Source organism: Hydra viridissima, unplaced genomic scaffold (assembly GCF_058129835.1).
Source record: "Hydra viridissima isolate aposymbiotic clone 2 unplaced genomic scaffold, HvirCarnegie_v1 scaffold_11, whole genome shotgun sequence".
Taxonomy (NCBI): domain Eukaryota; kingdom Metazoa; phylum Cnidaria; class Hydrozoa; order Anthoathecata; family Hydridae; genus Hydra; species Hydra viridissima.
In genome coordinates, this window is record NW_028324310.1 from 8,278,876 (window position 1) to 8,306,474 (window position 27,599).

General features: G+C 29.5%; 3 protein-coding genes and 1 long non-coding RNA gene across 10 annotated transcripts; 3 read left to right on the plus strand and 1 right to left on the minus strand.

Moving 5' to 3' along the window:
• Window positions 1-111: 111 nt before the first annotated feature.
• LOC145191149 (2-hydroxyacyl-CoA lyase 2-like) lies at window positions 112-6,869 on the plus strand. Its single transcript, XM_090066750.1, has 18 exons — window positions 112-171; window positions 272-488; window positions 620-673; window positions 1,995-2,099; window positions 2,174-2,252; window positions 2,348-2,439; window positions 3,261-3,337; window positions 3,511-3,572; window positions 4,150-4,223; window positions 4,715-4,752; window positions 4,853-4,953; window positions 5,040-5,149; window positions 5,253-5,376; window positions 5,485-5,767; window positions 5,853-5,963; window positions 6,132-6,306; window positions 6,458-6,556; window positions 6,660-6,869. Exons 2-18 carry the CDS (start codon window positions 387-389, stop codon window positions 6,843-6,845), a joined length of 1,872 nt encoding a protein of 623 aa, XP_089922876.1. The 5' UTR covers window positions 112-171; window positions 272-386; the 3' UTR covers window positions 6,846-6,869.
• Window positions 6,870-7,219: 350 nt separating this feature from the next.
• LOC149882017 (uncharacterized) lies at window positions 7,220-8,480 on the plus strand. The gene is made up of 2 exons (XR_016444988.1): window positions 7,220-7,388; window positions 8,003-8,480. It is a non-coding gene; the product is annotated as an uncharacterized LOC149882017 (long non-coding RNA).
• Window positions 8,481-9,978: 1,498 nt separating this feature from the next.
• Window positions 9,979-13,686, plus strand: LOC145191428 (uncharacterized). Its single transcript, XM_090066236.1, has 3 exons — window positions 9,979-10,458; window positions 10,690-11,033; window positions 11,203-13,686. Exons 2-3 carry the CDS (start codon window positions 10,928-10,930, stop codon window positions 12,225-12,227), a joined length of 1,131 nt encoding a protein of 376 aa, XP_089922362.1. The 5' UTR covers window positions 9,979-10,458; window positions 10,690-10,927; the 3' UTR covers window positions 12,228-13,686.
• On the minus strand, window positions 12,200-26,771 carry LOC145191426 (uncharacterized). Of its 7 annotated transcripts, none has more exons than XM_090066230.1 (21): window positions 26,471-26,771; window positions 26,011-26,154; window positions 22,794-22,919; window positions 22,540-22,608; window positions 22,347-22,373; window positions 21,951-22,046; window positions 21,593-21,853; window positions 21,450-21,500; window positions 19,668-19,865; window positions 18,277-18,495; window positions 18,147-18,182; window positions 17,792-17,909; window positions 17,148-17,179; window positions 16,529-16,735; window positions 15,682-16,047; window positions 15,311-15,541; window positions 14,479-14,550; window positions 13,223-13,273; window positions 12,886-13,110; window positions 12,632-12,800; window positions 12,200-12,501 (listed from the first exon to the last, which is right to left on the minus strand). In XM_090066230.1, exons 1-21 carry the CDS (start codon window positions 26,571-26,573, stop codon window positions 12,480-12,482), a joined length of 2,823 nt encoding a protein of 940 aa, XP_089922356.1. In that variant the 5' UTR covers window positions 26,574-26,771; the 3' UTR covers window positions 12,200-12,479. The 7 variants fall into 7 exon arrangements, with proteins under 7 accessions (XP_089922356.1, XP_089922355.1, XP_089922358.1 ...); XM_090066229.1 differs by having other exon boundaries at window positions 19,668-19,868; XM_090066232.1 differs by lacking the exon at window positions 22,540-22,608.
• Between the last annotated feature and the right edge of the window lie 828 nt (window positions 26,772-27,599).

The window sequence follows — 27,599 nt, forward strand, 5'->3', positions numbered from 1 at the left end:
TTATTCGGATTAAATAAGGCGGATTCAAGTGATTCTTTTCTAAAAGTTTATCAAAATCATGAAAGTTAGTAAAACAAGTTTAATCCATTTTCCAAAGTAAGTTTATCCAAGGCACGAAAGTTAATGAATTAGATGGAGTTGGAAGCTCTTTTAGAAAACTTTGAGTAAAGGAATTAGGCTTAGGCCTTGAGTAACTATAACATGTACAAAAAAAACCATAAAATTTTTTTTAACAGTGCACGCATTTACAGTTGCAACTTGTTATGTTTGCAACTCTTTACAGATTTATAAATTTTTAACCCATTTCGTACAAAGTGTTCCTCACTAGCAGTCCGTAAAGAATAGACAATAGCAACCTATGATTACTAAGTATCCAAGTTAAAAATATGGTCTTGGGAATAATAATCCAGTTTTTGACTTTAATAAATAATTATGTTGGAGTTATATTAGAAAATATATTTTTATTAACAAGTGGATTATTTTTGAAGGTTTGTACACTATACTTATATATGAATATATCATATCATCATATTCTTAATTCCTTTAATAAACTTTGTTAATTTAAAGAATTGATTCTAATTGTTTTTGGTTTATGTATAAATATATGATTGATTTATAGGTTGATAGAGACTCTAAGCGTCATGGTGGAGAGCTTGTTGCCCAAGTTTTGCAGGTAACAATAATACAGCATAATAAAATCGTTCTTTTTGCATTAAAGAGTGATAAACCAATTACATTTATAATATCAGAAAAAATGAACAAATACATTACACTCAAAGGTTAAGAAAACGTGGCTCCATTTAACTATGCAATATCAGCAGTAAAATAAATAAACATTTAAAAGATTTTATGCAGGTCTTAAGGATTTTTTATTTTTTAATTTTATTGTTTACTCTTAAATCATATATATATCAAAATTAATTAAATGCCAGTTCTTAGGCAACAACAGTCTAAAAAATTAGCAGTTGACATATATTTATTATTAGCTTAATAAAAGTTTCAAAAAGTTTGTTTAATGAATATGATTATAAAATAAACAATAAAAGTAGTAAGTTTTAAGTAAAATTGACTTAAAGTGGTTTTGAGAATTTAACTTATACGGTGAACAACAAAAAGTAAAAACCTATCAAAGCTGTAATATTTCTTTACTTGGTAAACTTCTTTATGTTAAGACTCCTGGAGATGATTGGGCATGACAGGAAACATGAGTTTATCAACAAATTGTTCTTAAGATTTTTTTTTCTGTTTTTCTTTTTACATCAAATTACTTTATTAATGGATTAATTATCAGTTTAACAAATAAATTGTAAGATAAACATTTAATATACTGTTAATAATACTGTTAAGATAAACATTTAAAAACCTTCACTTTTTTTTGTTGATTTAGGGGCAAGAATATTTGTAATTACAAATTGCTTATGACCTATTATAGCTTGGGTTATATTTATATTAGTATGTGTCATTTGCCCAGAATATGTTTTTTCGTTTTTTTTTGTTTTTTTTTCTACTTTAATCAATTAGGGTAATAATACTTGACTTACTCATTTGATGCCAGCTTAAAAAATTGTTTTTTATACCTAGAAAATTGAAAAAATAGCTTTGATAAAATAGCACTTAAATTTTAATAATAATCAATATTTTATACTTAAAATGTATAAATTAAATTAATTGTAGTTTATATATTTTGAATGTAAATTAAAATTAATTTTAAGACAAAAACAAACTGTTTTGACCAGACTCTCCTCTAATCAAATTATTAGGATGAGATTTCTTTTTTCAAATATTACCAGTAATTGCTCAGATGCACTTCACTTGTTACCAGTATTTTAGACAAATAAGAATTTTAAAATATTGTAAATACTCATAAATTCAAAATGTGGCACACCCTAATTTTCAAAAAAACTTTTTATATGTTGCTATTACTGTTAACTATGTAGAGTCATAATGTCTCTATAAAACTAGTTAGCATAGTTGAATAAATTTGTGATTTTTAGAGTCATGGTATAAAATATCTTTTCACGCTTTGTGGTGGTCATATTTCACCAATTCTTGTAGGATGTGAAGATATAGGGATCAAAGTTATTGATACACGCCACGAGGTGATAAAAGTTTTGTGCTGATTTTTAATCAGAAAAAAGACTCCAGTTCATTTTATGAAAAATTTTATTTTCAGGTAAATGCAGTGTTTGCTGCAGATGCAGTTGCACGTTTATCAGGAACTGTTGGTGTTGCTGCTGTAACTGCTGGTCCTGGTATATATTTTAATTAACAGTTTATGAAAAGTTTGTAATGCAGCTCTAATTTAAATAGTAATCTTTTAGATTATTTAACATTTTGTTGAGTTTAGGTGTTACCAATACAATTACAGCAATCAAAAATGCTCAAATGGCAGAATCTCCTATACTCTTGCTTGGTGGAGCAGCTGCAACTTTGTTAAAAGTATTTTTTTTTTTTTTTTTTTTTTTCTCTTTTTTTTTTTTACTTATAAACTTATTTAAAGATTTGCTGTTGTTTAAAAGAGTTAAGTATTTTTACCAATATGAAAATTTTTTCTCTAAAATCATTTTAACAAAACTTGATTTTTCTGTTGTTTATTTATCTGGTTTGCCTGTGAATTAGGTATTCTTTTTTTATTCTGTAAATAAAAATAACAAATTTTGACAACCAAACTTAAAATTTCTGGTCATGAGTGATAATAACTGTGACAATTTCTTTTGTAAGTCAAATGATGTTTAATGCTTTGATTGTGTTTATGGGAATCACTACTATTTTATTATAATTAGGCTTCAGTTAATGCTGTTGTGAATGTTATACAGCTAAAGTGATTGTAGATATTGATACCCACAGCAATTGATATTGAAAAAGGCAGAAAAAAGTTTAACTTTTACTAAACAGTTTAATAACACCAGCTGCAACTGATCTTATCAGTGTTAGTTATAGGTTTACTGTAATTTTCTGTTAGACATAATCCAAAATTACAAACTGATTTACTTTTAATTCTTTGGCAAATCTAAAGTTGTTTACAAACAAATTTAGTGACTATGTCTCTAAATTTGTTTTTAAACAACTTTAGATTTTATCAAAGCAGGTTATGTTTTTTGTTTTTTGTGTTTTTTTTGTCAACACTGAATACAAATTTTAAAAATACAAGTCTGCTGACAGCAACTTTGTTAAGTTTTTCTAAGTGTTGCTTCTTGCTTTAGTACAATTTTGTGCCACTAGTTTTTTGGTCAATTACCAGTCACTTTTTTTGTTTTTAGGGAAGAGGCTCTCTACAGGATATTGACCAGATGGCTTTGTTAAAACCTTTATGCAAGTACACTGCCACCATTAAAAGGTTGAGGTTTGCTTATGGATTTTTTATATATATATATTAATTTTAGTATTTATTTATTAGTGGTATGTAAACATAAGCTATTTTTTACACATTAAAAATATCTTGTGAAGTGATATCAAATTATATATAGCTCATTAAAATACTTCTAAATTGTTTTTGCTTTGGCTTTTCAGGGTTCGTGACATCATACCAACCTTAAAAACAGCCTTACAAGAAGCTCAGTCAGGAACTCCTGGTATGTCTTTTACATAGACTTAAAAGTACCAAATTAGTACTGCTGATGTCAACATAAAATGATACCTAGATTAAATTTTTTTGAGCCTTCTTTTTTCCTCAGTTTCCTTTTGTTTTCTACAAAATTTTCCTTGTATCATTCTTATCTTGCACTCCCAAGTAATTGTTGACTATCACTTTGTAACAAGATAGGATCAAGCAATGTCAACTCAATAGCTTGCATCTCTGCAACCACTTTGATTCTTTGCAGCTAAATTGTGCCATTTTTTAAAATTCAAGTGTAGCTACTTGTGAAACTGGTAATACCACAGGTAACTCAATTAGTATGCCATGTTTTAAATGAAGAATTCTATAAAAAATGTTTTGGAAAGTAACAGTTAAAAAAAAACCTACTCAATTTTTATTGAACTGTTTTTGATTGTCACATATATTGAGTTGCAATTGTTTGCACATTTATCTCCATAGTTCCTTAAAAATCAAATGGTATGATTTATGCACTGGAAAATTTTAGCAACCATAACCTATTTAATAAATGTTAATTTTAAAAAATGATAAATGAAATCTGTATTTTTTGTTAGGTCCTGTTTTTGTGGAACTCCCTATTGATGTTTTGTATCCATACAAGCTGATCCAGAAGGAGGCTGGCATCAAGGTGAACAAAGTACTTTAGTTAAGTGTTGATTAAATTCCAGGCTCACAATTTTCATGTTTTTAAGAAAGTTCTGTGTCTAGATCTTCAAACTTTGTGATTTTTTACAAATTTATTTCTCAGCATGAAATTTAATCATTTTAATTTTTGTTAACTTTACAGCAGTTGTTTCATCATACTGTAATTGAAAAATGTTTGAGTTAATGGGGGTCATTAATACTTATCATTTCATCAACCAAGCAGTTTTTTTTTTTTTTTTTTTTTTTATAGATGTCTAAGTTCATGCTAACAAGTTGTATTAAATTTCACTTATTTCTGTTGGCTTTTTGATTTTATTTCTTTAAAAAGGAATGGTCCTTGGTAAAACCAAATCTCTCTTAATGTTGGATGGTTTGTTTTTGCTGATGCTTAATATTGTAACTATTTTTTCTTTTTGCATGTAAGATTTGTAAGTATTTTCTTTCTAAATAATAGTTCAGTCAATCATTTTGTAGAAAAATCCACAAGGTTTTATAGCAAAAGCAATCAACTGGTAAGTGGCTGTTGTTATCAGCTTCTCTTTATACAAAGCTTCTAGTTTGAATTACATTTTAATAATACCTTAGCTACAGACAATTAGAAAAATTTTTTAGGTATATTCAAAGAAGTGTAGATGCGATATTTGCTGGAGCATGGGAGGTAGTATCTACAAAACCTCTCAAAATCAACATTCCCCTTCCCAAAGTTGAACAAGGTGGTTATTTAACTTCATAAGTTTGAGTATAAGAGTAGTCAACAGTTAGCAGACTCTAAGAGCTCAAAAATTCTTGATTCCTTTAGTTAATCTTGCATTGCGAATGCTAGAAAAGTCTGAGAGACCTGTAGCTCTGATTGGAAGCCAAGCAATGTTGTCACCAGATGCTGTAGTCAAACTGAGAGCTTCATTAGAGGTTTCAAAATTTTAGATTAATTTACTTATTTAATTTACTTATTTCCATTTTTAATAATTTTGTAAATAAGTAACTTGGTGAGAGTTTTGTCATTGTACTAAAGGAAATTGGGATTCCTTGTTTCCTGGGTGGAATGGCACGAGGTTTACTTGGTCGAAGTAATAAACTTCATATTCGACAAAGAAGGGGAGATGCTCTAGCAGAGGCTGATTTTATCTTGTTAGTAGGTAAAGTGCATTATGGAAGTAATTCCTTTTATAGTTATTTTTTTCTGAATAAAAAAAACTAGGAGTGTAATTGCTACCAAATATAAGATTTAGTTCTTAACTGCTCAGGTACCGTTTGTGATTTTCGTCTTTCGTATGGGCGAGTATTAAATAAAAAAGCAAAGATTGTAGCTATCAACCGCAATGATCAACAGTTGTTTAAGAATTCAAAAATTTTTTGGTCACCAGCTCTAGCTGTACAAGCAGATCCTGCAGCTTTTGTTAATAGCTTGTGTGCAATCAAAAAGAAAACGTTGGAGTGGAATGGTTGGTGCAAGATATTAAAAGAACGTGATGAAGAAAAAGAGAGTTCGAATAAAGAATTAGGGCTTGCATCAAAACAAACAGATAGGTTCTTGTTGTTATTTGTGAATAGTTTTTGGTTGCAAATACTTTAAGAAACAGTAAGTCTCATATTCCTTTTTTGCTCTAAACAGTCTTATCAACCCTCTAAATCTTCTTCACGAGTTAGAGGATGTTTTGGATGAAAATAGCATCATTGTTGCTGACGGTGGAGATTTTGTAGGCACAGCAGCTTACATATTAAGGTTAGTTTTTTTTTTTTTTTTTTTTTTTTTTTTTTTTTTTTATGTTATGCGTTTTTATTTGAGCAATGTAAAACATTTTCATAAAACTTTTTTTAGTTTTTTTAAAACTTGTTTAAATTTTATAACTTTACAGATTTAAAATTTTTGTTGCATATGATATTCCTCTAGACCACGTGCTCCTTTATCTTGGTTGGACCCAGGGGCATTCGGAACACTTGGTGTGGGAGCAGGATTTGCCCTTGGAGCAAAATTAGTTCGACCGGATGCTGAAGTATGGATTTTATGGGGTGATGGCTCTAGCGCTTACAGTCTAGCTGAATTTGACACATTTTCAAGGTTTAAAGTAATTGGCCTATTTATAATTTTATTTATGATTTTTATATGATGCAACACTTGTTTTTTAAAAATTTTGGATATTTTGTCATTTTGCATTAAACTGTTTGGTTGTTGAAAACACAAACAAGTTTTCTTTTTTTTTTTTTTTTTTTTTCCAGATACCTGTAATTGGATTGATAGGAAATGATGCATGCTGGTCTCAAATTGCAAGAGAGCAAGTTCCCATGTTTAACAGTTCGATTGGTTGTGAGTTAGCGGTAGGTTGTATTTAGTTTATAATAAAATCTGATTAATCATTAGAAATATTTTCATCAAAAAAATATAGATGCGAATTTATTCAACTTTACATTTTCATTCCAGTATTCTGCTTACGACAATGTTGCGGAAGGTTATGGGGGCGTCGGTTTAAAAATCAGCGATTCAGATTTGAAGAAAGTTCGACTGACATTTCAAGACGCTAAAAGAATTGCATTACTCGGCAAACCTGTTGCTATTAATGCCTTAATTGGAAAAAGTAATTTTAGGGCGGGGTCTATTTCTGTTTAATTAAAAAATACTTTTATCCAAAAATTTAATGTCTCTTTTTTTGTAGAAAAATCTTAATTTTACAGTTTTTAAATTTAATTTAAACTAGAAGCTTTTCTTAGCTATTTAAAAATAATATATACATACATCGGAGCCTGATTTTCTTATCCAAAAAAAATCTTCTTAATAGTCTTTATGTTGTTTTTATATTTTTCAACTATGTTTTAATATTTTTACTATGAAATATTTTAAAAAAGAAAAAACATTTGTAACATTTTTTAGTTGATGCCTTCCTGCCACACAAAACGATTGCAATCTGAAATTTTTATGTAGTCATAGAAAGAATATATAAAAAATGTCAACAAGTGTGAAATATATAAAATTATATATTATAGATAATGCTGTTGGAAGGCATGGATTTCATATATGTAAACGATCCTCAAACCTCGCTGCACTCGTTTGTCACATCATACAAAACGGTATGCAGTAAAATGGTGAAAAACTAAGTCTTCAAAACATAAATCTTAAAAAACCCCTGAATGCTTTGATTAAACAAACATTAAGGTCAGTGTAATCATTTTACTTTATAAGAGTTCAGTTAACTGTTCCTAATTGAAGTCAACAAAAGTCTTCAGAGAAAATGTGATACTGATGAATCTTATGAATTATTGCTTAGAAATATTGTTCTTTGCGCTGATCATTTAATAAATTACCTCCGAGAATATTAAACTTGATTTTTTGATGAAAAAATACTTTGTTTTTCTAAAATCTTTGGAAAATGATTTGGCAAAACCCCCTGAAATTTAAACTTAGGAGTTTTATTTATAATTAATTTTATCATCGAATTCAATGGCTTCAAATTGCCTACACTTCAAAAACTTACAGTAATTTAAAAGACATATTACAATTACCATAGTACTTAGGTACAAATGGTGATTCTTTTGAGAAATTAGTAAAGAACACAGGTCAATCAGATCCTAATAATTATTCCAGTTTTGATTTCATTAAAACCTTGCAAAAACATTAGTGACGTGTTGGATGGGTCATATAAAATATTATGCAAATTACATATGGTTTTGAAAGTAAATTGAAAACAGAAAAAAATACTTGAACTGAATTATTTGAAAAATGTCTAAAATACTTAGGAGTTATCAAGAAGAGTTCTTGAAATTATTTAGTTTTCCAATGGGTTATCTGGTTTGAAACCTTTAATTGAAATGGTTGGAGAGCCGTTTACGCAGTTTTTATATGGAAAGAGTTTCGTGAATGTTAAAGATGAACGCATAAAAACCTGCAGAAAATTCATCTACAAAGTTAAAGGAAAATATGTGTAAAAAAGACATAAGAAAGAGGACCAAAAAAAGCATTACCTGTTGCTCAAACAGGACCCTATCAATGGCTTTGAGAAAAGTTGAAGAACTATAAATTAAAGAAATTTATGGAGTTTATTTTAATGCATAAATTAGGTATGTGCGTATCTGGGTTTTTACAGCACCGATTTTAAAGACAAAAACTGTGACCTTTTTTTTCACAGCGTGCTCGAAGTCGGTGTGGTAATGATGTATTTATTTGTCTTTTTTTTTAGAATTTTATATCAGCTTAGACTTTATTAAAAAAGTAAAATGTTTTATGTTGAATAAATTATGGGTTTTTTTTTACGTGTAATAAATTTTTCAGTTTTTTTATTGCTATTTAAAATTGTGTTCCTGTTCTGGCACTGCATTGATATTGAAGGCATGTTGGTACATATTTGAAATTTTCCAGTCAACTGTATAAATCTATTTTCTATGTGCCTGCCAAATTTCATTAAAAAATATTTATGACCACATACCGTATTTTTCGACCCAGTGGAGGTACCATTTCCACCTCTTTTAGCAATACTGTGACTGTTATACTTTATAAAACTGTTTCTGCTATTGTTACTGTTACTTTTTGTTATAAATTCTGTTGTTTTTTTTACAGTTACCAGTGATTTTCATTCGGTTTTAAAATTTCGTTTCTGTTCCGGAGGTGCATTAATATTGAAGGCATGTTGGTACATATTTAAAATTTTTCAGGCAACTGTATAGATCTATTTTCTATTTCCCTGCCAAATTTCATCAAAAAATATTCATGACCACATACCCTATTGGTCCACGCAGTGGAGGTATGTATTTCCACTTCCGTTACATAGTGTTAGGGGGAGGGGCGGTTTTTGACAGTAGAGAATTCAGTATATTTGATTTTTTAAGCGAAAACGCTTAGGCTTTTAATGTATTTAAAGATCACCTCCATATATATATATACATATATATATATATATATATATATATATATATATATATATATATATATATATATATATATATATATATATATATATATATATATATAATTTTTGTAAATATTGCAAAAAAACGCGATATTTTTTTATGCATGTTTTATAAAATTTTATTATAAATTTTACTATTACGTTTTAATTATTAAAAATACATTGTTTCTTTAATTCGAAACTTTTTTAGTTACGTTTTTTAATCGTTTTGCACATTTCACCATGCAAAATCATGCGCAAATTAACAATGGTTCTATTACAAAGCTGCCGTTAGCCGAACGCGAGTATAATACGAAAGTTACATTTTTCTTAAGCAATGCTTCATAAAAATAATGTTACTTAAATGAGCATAACTTTTTTTGTAATGATTCTTTTTGCATAAAGTTTTCACCATTTTATTACAAATTCAGAGCTCTTTCGAACCATATATAAAACTTGAATAAATAAATGGTTTGAAATTTTTACACACATACCTACATAAATAATGTAACTTTTTATCAGAGTTTATTATGCAAAAAAAATAGGCATTGGAAACTAGTTTACATACCTCTTGAATTTTATCATGAGCTGGTTTAGGTTAATTATTTTTGCAGAATAAAGAATTAAAATGGGTTTAAAAGGTTTTTTTTTTTTAATGGTTTTAAATGATTTGATGGCATAAAATGATTTGAAAGCCATTCCTTTAAGTAATTAGGTTTTCCAAATAAGTATATTTTTACATAATTAGTATAAGTTTTAATAAGTAAAATTTTACATTTCGTACTTTTTTTTTTTAGAACTTCAGCTTCAATATTAAACTATTTAATATTTAAAAAGAATTTCCTTTTTTTAAAAAAAAATATATAAGACATAAGAACAGATTTCAAGCACTAAACGAAATGTGCAAGCTGAAAGAATAAGATGATAAAAAGCTAAAAGGAAAAACAGATTTCATAAAAAAAAAAATATGTCGAAAAGTCACAATGCATAGACCTTCAATTTAGAAGTGAAATTGTGTTAAAAAAAGTTTTAGTCAATAAAGTTGTAAACTTAAAAAAAAAAAATACCACTCATTAACAGTTGTGATTGAAGCATAAGACGTGGTATAACAGTTGTGATTGAAGCATAAGACGTGGTATAGCAGTTGTGATTGAAGCATAAGAGTGGTATAGCAGTTGTGATTGAAGCATAAGACGTGGTATAGCAGTTGTGATTGAAGCATAAGACGTGGTATAGCAGTTGTGATTGAAGCATAAGACGTGGTATAGCAGTTGTGATTGAAGCATAAGACGTGGTATAGCAGTTGTGATTGAAGCATAAGACGTGGTATAAGACCAAGATCAAGTTAGTCAATAATTTCACTTATTGTGCTATTTATGATTAAATTTTTTTTTTAAGGTTGATATCAAGGTTGAATTTTTTTTAAATGTGTTTGGATACTTATTAGATTACTTATACAAGCTTTACCCAAGTTGGTTTAACGTGTATGCCAAAACGCATTAAAAAAAGTAATTTTAATATGATTTAAATGAACTATGGTACCCAAAACCAATTTTAAATCAAATTTCATTTTAGATTGAATTCCTTTTGCTAGCTGTATAGTCTATTGCAGCGGTATCTTTATGTAGCACTTCTCAATCATTACAAATACAGTACCAATCTCTTTACAGTTGTACTTTGTGCCGAAACATAAGCTTGGCAATCTTTGATCTGTATAATATTTTAAAAAGTATGCGCAGTACAAAAAAAGGTTTCATGCGGTTACAAAATATAATCAATTTCCGTTTCAACGGAATGTCTGGATTTATATACTATGAAAGATATTTTTCTTAAATATTTGTCATTCCGTCCAGTAATAAAGTATTTTTACTACGTTATTGTTTTCTCATTGGTAATTTTTTTCATAATGGTTGCAAAAGGTACGGGTTTTCTTTTTTTATTGATAACATAGAAATTGATAAGGTTTCCAAATTGGAGTAACTAGCTTTCTACGTAAATAAATTTCGTACTTTAATCCTTTTTAACCAGTTGTTCTGAGATATGATATTTTAATCGATTGTTCTGAGATATGATATTTTATGCGCATAGATTTTTTTGGGTTTGACATACACACATTTGGTAAGACGGCAATAAGACATAAGAGGTGGTTCAATCGCTTCCCTATTTCACAGAAAAATGAAGACGAAATTGAAGCAAATGGTACACAATTTAAAGCAAGATGTGTTCACAAATTCAATCAAACGTTATTAATTATTGCTTTTGGGGCAGTTAGCGAATACGAATCCATACCATTGTTTGAAATGCTGTACAAAAAGGCGTTTTTAAATCGTATTTACTGCGGAAGTGTTCCCTTAAACAATCAGAACGAAATTAATGTTAAAGTTGTGGATACAAAATACGGAGCTTTTCTTTACGATTGTCTTACAGAGGTAATGAAAACCTATACAAACTTTACGGGATATTTATTTATAGGCGAAGAGGTGCTGCTTAACTACTGGAACATGATTGAATTAGATTTAGAGCGCATTTGGGAAGATGGTGATACACAAGTAGGTCCAATTCTGTATGAGCAAACATTCAATTTATGGGAATGGTGGCAAAGCCCGTGGGGCGTAAGAGCTATGGAAAAAGTATACGAGTACTTAATAGAACTCAATTATTATGAAAATAGAAGATCAAAACTAACCCAAGGAAACTGGGTTCCAGATTGGGATGCTGGACAAGCTTTAAATGCCTGGTTATGGAATGGTAATGGAGAATTTTCATGCTATTGGACAAATAAATCTGTTGTATACATACCTCGTACGTATTCGGAATTATTCCTGAATATATCAAAACATTTCCGTCATAGCGGTGTTAGGCATGGGATTGCAATACCGTCTTTAATTAGATTAATGACTCTTGAAGAAGAAATTTTAAAATTAACGTCTTCAGAAATTGATCAAGGAAACTTTGAGGAGTTCTTAAAAAATCGAGACAAATTAACTTTGGCATCTCAACAAAAACACATCATCTCGATAAACCGAGATCGAAATGAAAGAAGATATATTCTTAACGACTTAAGACTAAAAGAATACGCTGTAGGTAAATTTCTAGAGTACAGTCAGTGTTAATATTTTTTATACGTTAATACTTTAAAAATTATATACGTTTTTATATTTACAAACGTTCATCATAAGTTTTAGAAAAGTTCTTTATAGTAATTTCTACACAATTCTTTGCGTCGGAGAACTTGTTTGAAAACGTTCCGACGGAGCCAAAACCTTAGATAAAGAGTACAACATCTTTTATATTTATGGGCTTTCCTGGTGACACTCAAAAGAGATCATCAAAAGAGATCACGTAAAGAGATGCATCTTTTGCACTCAAGAGTGTGGTATGGAGTTCCTTAACAAATAAATACAAAAGACCTTTTAAAGAATTTTCTAAAAAAGTTTCCTCAAAAATGTAAACAGTTTTCTAAAAAAAAGTAAACAATCATAATAACTAATTTCTGGCTTGATCTTAATTAAAATACCTTTTCGCTTCGGTTTCCAGTGAATAAACAAAGTTAGTCTCCTGCTTCCCTACGCATACTTGATCAGTAGCTCCGCATTTTTTGTAATCTGTTGTAATGCACATCTCCGATTCGCCTTCACCATCTCCCATGTAAGTTTCGTGAGCTGAAGGACCTGACCAGCAGGACGCTGAAAACGTAAAAAAACTTTATCGTTCGACGGTTTTCCTGCAACTTTAGTTAAATTGTCATTAATACCAAGCTGAAGGTCTTACCGAAAAACTGTACTCCAAACATTTTATACCGATTGGCTTTTGCTTTTTCAGCACACCTACACACAAAGTCCGGCATGTAACGATTCCAATGTGCCCAGTCGATAGTTTTCCCTGAAAATCCAGGGTATTTTTCACCTCGATCGTTCAGTAAAGCTTCTGGCAGCGGTCGAGGATTATTTTGATCATCATTATAACAACCAATCTTGACGTAGTTTACCGAACAACCTTAATGTTCAAACAAATAGAACAAATTCCTTAAAACATGAGAGTTTTGCGGCAAGTGATTGAAATTCAATATTCAACAATAATCGTATAAAAAGTTAATTGTAGCCCCTACCATAAGGTCCGAGCTGCGGTACAGTTCGTCGAACTTCATCCCCTGCTTTATCTAAACAATCCATCAGTGTAAAACATCTGACAAAAGGATCATAAAAGAACTTCCGTTTCTTTTTTGCTTTTAATTAACTTAAATGCAATTCTTTTGTGAGTTGTTTGATGCGAAAAGTTTACTAAAATTAGAGACTCATACTGAAGTAAAAATCTATCGTTTTTGAACCCGTAGTAGATCCAATTTGGGACCATCTGCTGCTGGGATATTTTTTTTTCATCAAATCTTGCTCAAAAAACCTTTACTTCGTTTAGTTTTAAATGCTTAGTTATTTGAGTTATAGAATTCATAAATGGAAAAAACTTATGTACTAAATTGTTTGTAGCAACAAAAATAGGAGATAAATTTTAGAAATATTTTTATAGAAAGGACATCACGAAGAACTTAATTGTAGATTATTTGTATAACAAAAAGCTTCTTTTTTTTTTTTTTACTAAAAAAAAATTGGGGCTGAGAAAAAAACCGGGATAATAGATTCGAAGAAGAATGGGCAAAGAAACGAAAAAACAACGCACTCTTCTTTTTGTCTCTTAGCCCATTCTCAACAAGAAAAACTAAGATTAATCGAATAATTTATATTTTCATTGAAAAATGCATCAAATAAGATTTACATTGTATAAATAAAAACAAGAGTCACGTGACAGCCCTTATTCTCAAGTTATTAGCATAATCAAGATTTTTCAGATGGGCTAAGAAACAATCAAATAGAGGCTGACGTAAATATAATGAGGCATGCATGTAGGACCTGTAAAACTTTGTGTATTAAAATTTAGTCGACTAATATTTACAAGTAAAAATGAGGCCGGCGTATCTTAAACTTCGAACTTTTTTGTTTAATACCTATCGAGGCAGAATAAAAATTTTAAGGCCATGAAGGCAATTTAGAATGACTGCTACGGTATAAAAAGTTAACGAAGAGACTCCTTAAGAGAAGATTTTAAAATGAAATCTCATGCATGGGATTTACGTAATATTCTTAGCAGACTCTGCCGTTTACTACTGGTACATTTCGGACAGATATCGCAAGTCGGGCAGTCTGAGTCTCCTAGTCCTGAAAAATAACGTTTTTAAATCTTTACACTTAATTTTGGAGCATGACTTGATCTTTTTGAGCTTAAACCTAAATGGTTTTCTCCTTCATCGTTTTTTTTTTTTCCGTAACAATGATTTAATTATGGTAGATAATAAAAAATCGAGTTGTTTACCTGAGTTTATTTGATCCCTTGGCTGACCATTCGTAAAACCAAGCTCCCTCACGTATGCTTGTGAATTCGATGCTTTAGATAGAGGTTTAATAATTATAAAAATGCTTTTAAAAATCAAAACATGCTTTAAATGTTAAGTATTTCTAACATTATTTTCTTCCTGTCTTAATTTTTCCCGCATGATCGCAGGTAAATCTTAACTTGATTAAATAATTATTTCAAAGTGTCTTTCATGTTGTCTAAGTGTTAGGTATACGCTATTAGCGAGAAAGAACTCAAAGAAAATGTTCACGTAAATGTTTTGCAAGTTAGAAAAACCTTTTTTGGGCGTAATAAAATTTGAAAAAAAATTACGCCCAAAGTGAAAATATACTTTTATAAACGAGAAAATAAAGACATTTTATAGATGTAACAAAGATTAAAAATATCTACAAACTCCTGCATGCATGCAACACCTATACAGGTTACATGATATAATTATTACTTCATTTTATCTTTTTTCTGGTCTTAATCCTTTGATGAGCCATATTATTTTTGACCCTTTTAAAAAAAACTGTTTTACTCGGCGTAAGTGATAAGAGTTTCTTAATCATATCGTACGTGGATAAGGTAGGTTTAGAAGTTATGTGAAAGCCATATGGTAATTCATCTACAATTTTTAGTGTGGGTGTAAATCTTTTTGTTGGAAAATTTAAAGGATATTTAAAACTTGGGAGGGTTTGAGGGAAATTTTTTAAAGTTGGGGGGGTTAACAAATATTTATCTAAAGGGGCAAGAGTAGGAAGAGGCCGTGGAAGATCGTTCCATTCGCCAGATGACGGATTCACTATACCTGCTAGTCTACAAGCTTTTGCAGCAATTTGAGGTACGACGCCTGGTAATTGCCAGTATCCCTGTAAAGGTATGACATGAGATTGGTCATCTATTGTTGACGTGATTATCTTAAGTTCATCGACACCTGCAATCGGCGTAGCACCAACTGCAAACACGTTTACTCCCATTTGTTTAAGCCGTTGTGAAGGCTCAATCAACTGCTGATTCCAATTGATTGAAGGGTCTCCACCTAAATTAAATAAATATTAATTAAAAAATCTTTATCAATTTTATTTATTTTTATATAAATAATGAACGGTTTTGATGTAGTGTAAAACAAATTTACGTTACACACAAAAAAAAAGAATTTTCAAAATTGACAGAACTCACCATTTATTTTTCCGTGTTCCAACAAAAACAACATCTTTGGAACTCCTGGTCTCGCTGTCGCAAACAAACGTTCACGTGCTATATCTAATGCAGCATCCGTCCTTCTTCTTCCATAAGGATCTGGAACTAATCTATTACAATGCAATTTCAGTGCTGTTGGTTCACGGTAAGTGTCTAAATTTACAGGAACCTTAGCAATCGTATCAAATGTAATTAGTCCTATACGAGCAATGTTTCCCATTTGAAATTTATCAACTAAATTCCTACAGAACTGCTGATAGTAGGGCCAATTGGCAACTGTTGCAGCTGAAGTATCCATTGCTATACCAATGTCCATTGGTTGCACACATTTATTTACGGTGGGTACTAAAAATTATTTAAAAAAAATAAAAAATTTATAGATGTAAAACTTAAAACATTTATAGATGTAAAACATAAATTTGTTCATACACCTAAACATAACACCTGAACATAAAACAAACAAATATACATACATACATACATACATACATACATACATACATACATACATACATACATACATACATACATACATACATACATACATACATACATGCATACATGCATGCATGCATGCATACATACTTATATACAAGATTACTTAAAGATTACACCAAAAAAAAGATAACGGTTGCGTTACGTATTTTTTTAAATCGATAAGCAATACCTAACAATTAACTAAAAAGTACCTTAACAAATTTCATGATTTTCTGTAAATTTACAAAAAAATTTAAAACTGCAAACCAAAAAGGGTTAAAAAAAAAGATACTCTCATCTTTTTGACTGAAACTGGATGCATACACACATAAACTTAATTTAAAAAAACCTTGAACACCAGGATAAAATGGGGCTGAGCCAAGTGGTGCAGAAGCTAGTAGTGGCATTCGTGCAGTATTTGCTAATAGTGGAGCAAAGGTAGTAAAACGAAAAAGTGGCGCAGTATTGGCAATATTTATGACAAGCTCTGGTGCACCTGTTGTCCTTAACAATGGCCGACATGTAATAGGTCTTCTAATAAGTTCTACTTCACAATCTAGAAAGAAAAATATATACATGTATGTATGTATGTATGTATGTATGTATGTATGTATGTATGTATGTATGTATGTATGTATGTATGTATGTATGTATGTATGTATGTATGTATGTAGCGTTTATATACATACATACATACATACATACATACATACATACATACATACATACATACATACATACATACATACATACATACATACATACATACATACATACATACATACATACATACATATACATACATACATACATACATACATACATATACATACATATACATATACATATACATATATATATATATATATATATATATATATATATATATATATATATATATATATATATATATATATATATAATGATCAGCTTAAATTAAAAAAAAGTATAATACAAATTTTTTTTACCAGGCACAGATGCTGGAAATGGTCCTGATAAGCTTAAAAAAAACAAGATTTTGGATATATTAACAATTTGTGTTCAAAATATACCATTCAGCCAGTTAACAATATCCAAAACTAATCATAATTTCTAATACTGAAAAAAATAAAAATTGAAAGGTTATTAAAAAACAGCATAAAATTTAAAAAGTTCAACTGTTTTAAGATTTTAGATTTAAATTTTAAAGAAAAATCAATTGTTGTCTACCAGTATTCTTATTCTCAAAACTGCTGCTATTAAAATGTGACATTAGAGAATTATCTCTGAGATTTATATAAGTTATATACAGTAAGAAAACATTTTACAAAATTTTCCCCAAAGAATGAATGAATTATCCCCCAGGGTAGCAAATGCAACAAATAAATTGCATGATGATTAATTATTTAATAATTTTAATAATTAATAATTCTAATAATCAAAAATTATTTGTTATAACTTTTGAAAAAATTATTATTATTATTATTACTATTATTATTATTATTATTATTATTATTATTATTATTATTATTATTATTATTATTATTATTATTATTATTATTATTATTATTATTATTATTATTATTATTATTGTTATTAGTATTATTATTATTGTTATTATGCGATTACTTACTATGGGATTCTTGGAAATGGCAGTGGTGTGTTGTCTCCACAACATACCCCCAAAGCATACCTTGGTGTTGTTCGACGCATCACTGGCAGTGAAGTGGTCAGATGAGGACGAAATGGAACTGATGGGGTAAATTCAAAATTGTTATTATTAATAGTTAAAGATCTGTTAAAAAACAATCTCAAATGAAGTTTTAATTTTGGAGTGAACATTTTAATTACAAAAAAAAACCAATGATATCACTCTTTTAAATAAAAAATTAAAGCAATTATGAAATAAAGGCTACAAGATGATTACTGCAGTATTCAATTTATTGCACTAGAATAACACAAAGAAATTAAAAGAAAAAACATTTTACCACATGGTTCTTCACAAGGAGACACATTAGCTGTACCTAAAATTAATACAAGTTATGATCTTTAATGTAAAGAAACCACTCTATAAAAAACAGAAAAAAAATCTGCATTTTTGTAACAAGTATTTCATACCACATCCAGGGATGCATATAGGAGTAACAACTGATGGTTGTGGCTGAGAACAATAAGTAGGACATGGAATTGGACATGGTACAGGACAAATTGAAGGAGGGCGTGTGGGTGCAATAGCTAATGTTGCTGACTGAAGTGGTGGTGGTGCTGCAGCAACTAATGCAATTTGTGGAGGAGGGGGAGCTTGAGCAGCAACCAGAATGGATGGAGAAGCTGGAGCTTATTATAATAATAAATTAAAATAAAGATATATTAAAAGAAAATATATAAATAAATAAAAAGAAACTAAAAGAAATTAAAATAAATAAAGAGAACATTAATACCATTTACATGTTTCCTAAATTTTATTTATAATATTTTAAATAAAGTACTAAAGTGCAAATTAATAAGTAATTTATCAATATTAGCATAAGTGAATAACTTAACATAAATGACATTACTGATACCAGCTTCTATAATGCACACCTGTGCATATAATCATTTATTTTCTCCTCACTAAAATATTTTAGCTATCAAATTTTGAAAATAGTTGCTACTACTATTAGTATTAGTACAAGTTTTGAAAATAGAAGCTACTACTATTAGTATGCACATTTAGTGATGGAATAGGGTTTATAATTTTTGATACAATCAAAAATGTATTTTACTGAAATAGACATAATTCTTGTTACAATCAAGCATGTATTTTTTTTTATTATTGAAAATATTCTAAACTTGATGGTATATCAAACCATTAAAAATCAGCCAGATCAAAATTATTACAAAAAATGTAATGATTACAAAAGGTCTTTATATATTTAAATTATTCTCATGGCATAGAAAATTAAATGGAAGCACTTGATAAAATAGAAAGCAATTAACCATTAGAAGGCTTGTCAGACTGTCACAGCATAAATTTTAAACTTAAAAAATGGTTTAAAATTCAAACAAAGTTACAAAATAAAACTTAATTGACATGGAGAGTAGTAGGTAAAAATACATTTTGGTGTAATTTAGGCAAACTATGCAATGAAAAGATTGTGCTCTCCTCAAACTGACAACCCTGAATGAGCTCTCTTACCAATGAGGTGAAAGGAATATACCTAAAAAAGGAAACTTTAAAAGTTGAAAGACATTCTGGTAGTTTAGCAAGAGTGGGGCATTCCTTTAATTGTATGCTATATGAACAAATTATATGAAAACACATTTAGAAATACAAAAGAATGCAGTCTATAATTTTTGGCAGAAATAGCTTTAATACTTTTTCAACATGAATTAAAGTTTTAATGTGACAGTTTATGATACCAAAACATATCATGATGACTTACTTAATCTGTTTTAGCATAAGAACTAACAATCTTAAAACAGCAAAATGAAAACACATAGCTATACAGAATTGATAGAAGACTTACAAAGAGGCAAAGTTTGGCAAGGTGTGCATCCACCCTGACGATCTAAACAGTTACATTGTTCACAAAGTTGGCATGTCTCTTGACATCTTCTCTTGATGTGAGGATTAGAACTTGCCTCTGAGCACAAACCCATTTCTTTTAAATACAAACATTTCTCTTTTGGGTCCAAATCTCTACATACATTTTCTTGTGAGGATGCTGCTAAATCATAACACTAAATTATAACTGACTTTTGATGAAGATAATAAATACTTATAAAAACGTAATATTTTTATTAAAAACTTGACAAATATAGTTTTATTTTTCTATATTTTGGATTGTTATTTTATTGAATTGACCAAAAAAGTTACTTATGTCTGTAAATGTAAAATTTTATATACACTCCTATTTATTTGGATATTATTTTAAGAAATGAAAAATGTTTAAACACTTCTCTTATATCACAGTTATTATGCAAATAAGTAACATTTTAGTTTTCATTGTCAATGTCAGTGATAAATACATGATGCCCACAATACTCAATTTTTAAGTATTTTGATCTTTAAACACATAATTGTCAGCTTGAGTGATAATGGATTTGTTTGCCATGATTCTCTTTACTATAGAAAGGAAGTTTTGTGGGATGGTTGTAGTCTAAAACAAGTTTTCAATGCTTAATTACAATGTGGAATGAACAAAAAGAGAGCATCAAAAGGTTACATAGTTACACAGATACAACACAAAACACCTCGTCTCAGTTCGATAGGTGCATCTAAATTTTGGTTAAAATTCATATTAAACTTTGTATAATTCATGAATTTTGGAATTTTAAGAAAAATATCATGTTAAAATAAGGATTGGAAATTAACATATCTGACTTTTTCTTGATGAAAGCTATAATTTTTCTACATTGGTTAGAGTCTTTCCACAAGCCATTTTCACAAATCTGAAAACTTTATCAAAACTGATAATGCACCTATTAAAATAAGACAGGTAAAAAACCAAAACAAGATATTTTGGTAAAATTTAAAGAATTATCAAACAATTAAATGGTCCAATAGTATTCTTTTATGAAACTCGTTAAACATGTGTCAGATGATAAATAAAAATTAACTGTGTGCCTTAAAACTGAAACAGAGTATATATTACCACAATTCAGCAAGGAAAAGTTATTGAAAAAAGGTATGTCATTTGCAGATGTTGTGAAATGCTGCAATTATAAAAATGCTGACATAATAGAGCTTCTTGCTTCATTTGAGGGCATATCCAATATCAGGATATTGCAGATTATCTCAACACTGATCAGCCAGTCAGTGTTTGAGTTGGTTTTAAGGTGTTTCTCAGGACTTGCCAAAGCCACAGCATATATTTCTTTAAATTGATATTATAATATTCAGAATAATGATGTATTTATTGTATGTATTTGACAAATATTTTTTGTTAGCAGTCAAGTCATATAGTTGAATTCTTAGAGGTTTATGAGAATGTATTTTTGAAATTCTATTAATTAATCTGTTAGTTGAAGTATAGATACACTTTTTATTATAGCTGCAATGTTTCATGTTAAGCTTAACTGCACATTTAGTTATAAAAAGAAGGATATGTAATATGCTCCAACTGCTATTTATGATTACAAAAACAAAGTTTTTTAATCAATAAAGTTCTATAAATGTAATAATTTGATGATAAGTAAACAAATAGTAAGAGAAACAATGATATATGTAGAATAAAAAAGGTCCAGGTTTTATGCAGAGGTATTTCTTAAGGTACTCATAAATCCTAATTGACACCCCTTGAAATTACCTTTTGTCAAGCCAACAGATGAGCTTGAATCACTTGGTGTAGAAGACGATGCTAAAATAAATTATGCCATATATTTTAAACAGATATATAAGAAAATTTTCTTATATTTATAAACTATGTTTAGACATGATAATGGAATATACCAGATGTTGACTGATCTGTTAACTCTGCAACATCTTTAATCTCATTGAGATCCATTGTTTTAGCTAAGTGTGAGTGAACTTTGTCTAACAATAAATTTTTGATTAAACCCAAAGCTCGATCATCTGTAAGAGGTTTGCCAAGTAACTTATTAATTTCAGCAACTTCATTAGCAGCATGCAATCGTTTTAAGCTCCCATTACTATCTCCAGCTTGTCCAACTTCTTTACCACCTCTATTTGAGAGTTTCTTATTTTCCTCATCTGAAAGTGTTTAAAAAACTTAGTTAATACAGATTATTAATTTTGAGAAAAGATTTTTTTGTTTTCTAGCGATAATAATAGATGCTTTCAAAAATACCTGTGTTTTGGCGTTGTAGTTCAGATAAAAGTTGTTTAACAACAGGACCAGAAACTCTATGTGTCCGATTACCAATTACTACAATTGCACTCATGCCTAAAATAAATTAAGAAAACATCAATCTCTTAGTAGAAGCAAGTTGTTTAAGGTTTATGTAATTATGACAAAATCCATTACAGCTAACTACTGACATTATAACTTTAGTCACCACCAATAAGACCAACAATTAATACTATATAGTTAAATCATCACCTAACAAATCGTTCTCTTTTTGAAAAATATTTCTTACTAATAAAAAACTGAAACATTTATTTTTACCAAAACAATTCAATGTTAAAATAGATATTCAAATTACTAAGATATTATATTAATATCTATTTTATTTGCAAGAGTTACCTTTTTTGTTTGAATCTCTCTTTACAGCTATAAATATAAAGACAAAAAAAAAATTAACTTAAACATTTTTAACAATGCTGTATACATTTATATATGTAATATAAACATATTTTAGCCTTAAAAATCTACATATGTACTTATGTATATAAGTATATTTTACGTATATGTATTTCATTCAAAAATATAAACTCACCTGAGTCAACACCTTTTTTATCTCCAGTTATGGTGGATGAGTTTTTACTTGTGTGTAAAATGCTTTTTGCTAAATGATGTTTTGTATCAAGAGTTTTATTTTTAAATAACTTACTTATGCACTTAGGGCTACAAGTAACAGCAGATAATGAACATCATAATACTATATTTGTTCTAGTTTAATGGACATTCTTGAATAAATGTTTTCATTCTCCATACCAAAAATAGTTTGGTGAAAGAAAAAAAAAAAACAACCTTCAATGACAGATTTCTGAATATCTTCCCTTGCTGTTGACTCAGCAGATCCTGTTTCATTTTTCAACTTTGAATCCTGAATATCAAAACGATCACGCAGAAGAAAATGTGAACGTTTTTCTGGAACTTTAACAAAAATATATATATATAAATATATAAAACACTACTTAGATTGTTTGATTATGATTTAAATAACAAAAGCAACTTGACTAAATAATGTGTGCACAATCAATCAGGTGAATTTTTTCAATCACTTTTACATATTACACAAAATTCATTTATCTTTTTTTTATCAAATATGTTGTATTTAATAAACAAATGTTTATATGAGTTTTATGTATAATTAAGCATGTAAATATTTAATTTATCAAACTCATAATACTTACATTAGAAAAACTCATAATACTTACATTATAATAAAATCTTGAAAAAAAAAATTGTGAAATTATTTTAGCATTAAAAACTACTTATTGCCCACAACTTGATTTTTAATCCTAATCAGACTCACGGTTGGTAAATTTGGGACCCTAATATCAATGAAATACCCTAAGAAAATCTTTTTAAAGGGTCATAATACATGCCAACAGAAGTATATTAGGAATGCTTTTAAAATCCTGGTTTAAAATCAAAATGTGTTTATTAGTGTTGAAATTTATTTTAACAGAGTTTCGTTATAAGTAAATTAGATCTACTTGTTTAGGGCACAATACTTGGCTTTCACATTAATATTATAAAATAAAAAACAGAATATGATAATTACTTTATTCATTTTTTTCAAACACAGCATTTTTTTGTGCAATTTGAAAGATTCAAATATATAAAAATTTTTTCAGGGAAAAAGCATAAACATTTTTAATGATTTTCTTAGAAAAGAATTTTGTTTTGTTTTAAAATTTGTATCCAACAATTTAACAACACCTACATTTTCCAAAACACACAAAGAGTGAAGAAAATCAGTCTGTATTATCTGTATAAAGAAAGATGACCAAGAATCAAGTGAAACCTATGTAGTGCCATTAACATGTTTCCTGCAGATCTAATCATTCAAAGCTATGTGATGGTAAAACACAAGCTGTGCCTCAACTTTACAACTTTAAAACAATAGCAATCAAAACTCTTACACATTTTTCTTCTGTTTGTAAAAGTTTGATTTTTAAAATTTTGAACCTCAGAGGAAAAGAAATCACCAACTAAGTAGAGTTCAGCACCAAAATTTACACCACAAACCTTACAAACTTCTAAAAAACTTTGCACTAAGTGGCTATCAACTATTGGCAGTGGACCTCCTCACTACTGCACTCCTGGAACTGACCTGGAACTGAGCAGAACAAGTAGCAACTGGTTTAGACATTAAAAATGCATCTTCGAATGGTATAACTTTTTTAATAAAGAAAAATAATATATTGCAATTTTTTACAGCAATTAAATGAAACTTTTTTCTTAATAAGCCCCTCATTAGCACAACAGCTGTTAAAGAATTACTAGCAACAGAAAAAATGGTGCACATTCAGCAGAATACTGGACTCTCAAACAATGGGATAAGAAAACTAAGATTAGCTCTGAACCAAATCAGCTCAGTCAGATTGGTGGAACGATCATAAATACAATGTCATTCAGTCACTGTAAAAGCCTAAATAGTGTAAGTGATGTCTTCTTGGCTTCCAGAAAGTTAACAGAGCCATCAATTTTAAAAGTGGGAATTTAATATAGGAGGATTATTTACAACAGTTTTACTCACATTGTAGTGGATGAAGATGAAACCCAGTGCAGAAAATAATTAAGTTGATGACTCAAGCCTAAAAAAAGACAAGTGTCAGGCAGCAAGTATTGGTAGTACTTTCACAAAACACTCCAGAGAATTATCAAAATGAGAAAGCTATTTTTGACTTGATCCAAGTGCAAGAAAAATGCCACATGGATTAATTGGTCATTTCTTATAACCTAAATCTGGCAAATATTCATGGTACTCAATCCCATAGCACTAAACACCCATGTTGCTGTTGTGATGCTTCATCATCAAACCTCTAAAGCTGTGAACTTTAAGTAAGATTAGGAGACAGCATTCTGCATACATCAGTACAGGAGGGGATACCAGAAAGTCAAAGGAGTTCACAAATATGATACACTTGCCATAGATTGAGTTTCCAGATGACAAGCTTGTCCTTGAGGCTATCACACCAATGGAGCTCTATTTGCTACTGAGAGTAGTGAACCATTTGTCTGAAAATCTCTGTAAACTTTGGCCTGACGCCAAGGAGTGGCCATCAGGATATTACAATGGTAATGACTGCATGAAACTTTTGAAAGGTTTAAAGTTGCAAGTGCTTGCTGCATGCAAAAAATTAGCCAATCTCATGGCTTCATCCAAACAGTTGTAACTTTTGGACAAAAGATGTTGATGCTGCATACTTTGGCAATATTTTGGATCCCAATTATCAATCCAAGATTTTAGAGTTCAAACAAAGCTACCTTTGTCTTTCAGTTTCAGTTGCACCAAAAGTACATGCAGTATTCTTTCATGTTCCACAGTTCATCAAGAGAAAGAAAACTGGATCTTTTCAGTGAGCAGGCAAGGCTTTGCATTAAAAAATAAAAAGTTCATTGGGAGAGATTCAAATGTGATTCATTACAGCCAGATTATGCAAATCAACTTCTGAAGTGTGTTGTTAATTAAAACAGCAAAAAAATCTAAATTTGTAACTAGAAAATATTGCTACAGACTTAACATAGGAATATTTTGTTCAAATTTGTGATCTTTTTGGTAACTTTTTTATGTTTTTCTATCTCTTGAAAGCATCAGACGATTTACTGAAGAATTCAAATTGTTGTATAATTTTGAAACTGAATTATTGAGATAAATAAATTAGTAAAATAAGAAATCTTTCAAATTCACATTTTGTTTTTTATGAAAACTCTTTCAAATTCACATTTTGTTTTTTATGAAAAAAGTTTTGTACTTAAAGCAGGTGGCCTTAACTTATGTAAGAGCTCATTATAGAAAAAACTTAAAGATCAAAATTCTTCTTTGGCTTTAAACTTAAGTAGTTATGAACTCCCATCGACATGTGCTATCACCCCTTAAAATGATTTCCTTAGGGTAGTCATTGATATTTGGGTCCCAAATTTACAAACCGTGGATTTTGGTGGAAACCGCAAGGTTTTATCAAAATTCTTTTTTTTTCCTTAAAAATTTATCTTATCCATACAATCACCTTACTTGTACTTGTGTTAACAAGCTTTTCTATTGGTAGGTCAACTGGTGATGCAAGTGCCTCTACATCATTCGTTACATTTGTTGGCGTTGATCTGTTGGAAGGTTTTTCTATCACATCTTTTCGGTGGAAGTGTTTTCGAAAAGAAACTAAATTTAATTAACATATTAATATGCAACTGTTACCACAGCAACAGAACAAAAATTTTCACCGCGTTTGATGCGGTAGGTTCCTTGATATTTCCCGTGAATTAAAAGCATTTTGTATAAGTAATCTTTTAAGCAACTAAATTGTTTAACTGGCACACCAAACGATTTATTTTTTTAATTTTTCTTCAGCTATTATTACAAAGAAAATCACTATTAACCACAACAATATCTAAAAAAGTTTGAAACCTCTTTAAACCATTTTTTTAAACTGCTCGACAATTTTAACTGAAATACACTTAGATATTTCTTTCCCCACCTTTCTCCTTTTTCTTTAATTCTGTTAAATGTTTAAATCGTCCATCATACGCCAAAAGTTCGGATGCTAAAAATAGTAGTGTCAATGTACAAATCAGCTTCATGTTCCAAATATGTGCGTGCGTTGTGTGAAGGTTCTCTTCGCCTTCATCTCAACTAACTTAGCATATTACAAATCAATCCAATGACGTTATTCTGCAGTTATTTTTTTAAGTATTATTGTTTGTATATTATATATATTTATGAATGTTTTATATATTAACAATTAACAATTAATCTGACTTTTATCATTTTAATTTCTGTGCAAAATATCTTGCAAACCAATGGGATGGAACGAGTTTGCGTTCTATGTGCAACCAACCATGCACTATTCGCTTTTAAAACATTCAAATAGACGGTTGTAAATCTCATACTCGGTTTTAATTTTTTTAATTTATTTTTACATTGAAGCCTTAAACGGGGTTTTCTTTGTTGTTACACGCAATGTACTTGCAAGTGGTTTTTTTCTGCTACTTGAGAGTGCTTACGCTCACACAAAATCCTGATACGTAAGCGCGTGTATAAAAGGCATTCCGTTTACTTATAGATGAATCATTCTAAAAACAAAACAAAATTACTTTTTTTTTAATTCTCTAACTAGTTTTTTTTATCCCTTGTTACTTTCATCGTATTTTACAATGGTTTAAAAAAAAACTGCGTCACCCGAAGTATTTTTTTGAAGTCGAATCATCAGCGGCTGAAATAAGTTTTTTTACATTATTTTGATTAAATATCACTTAGTAATAATTTAATTTATGTAGATGCAGTGGCGTAGTGAAGGTGGGGCGGGGGGGCCCCGTATGGGAGTAGGCCCCCAAATGTTAATACAATCTATATTTTTTTTACTTCAGCCGAATTTTGTAATAGTCAATATTTTTGTTCTGTAATCATAATTGTTTACAACAAAAATGAACCTGAAACATGATCGTATCTGCTTGCCAAGATAATAAACATCCACAGCAAACAAACCAAGATGTAAGAAATTGAAACGACATCTTGGCCAATAACAACCACCATGACTGTTTTGGAGGCCCTCCGCGAAGCGTCCTCCCCCACACCCGCTAGTACTAATAAATAGATTCGCCCGCCCT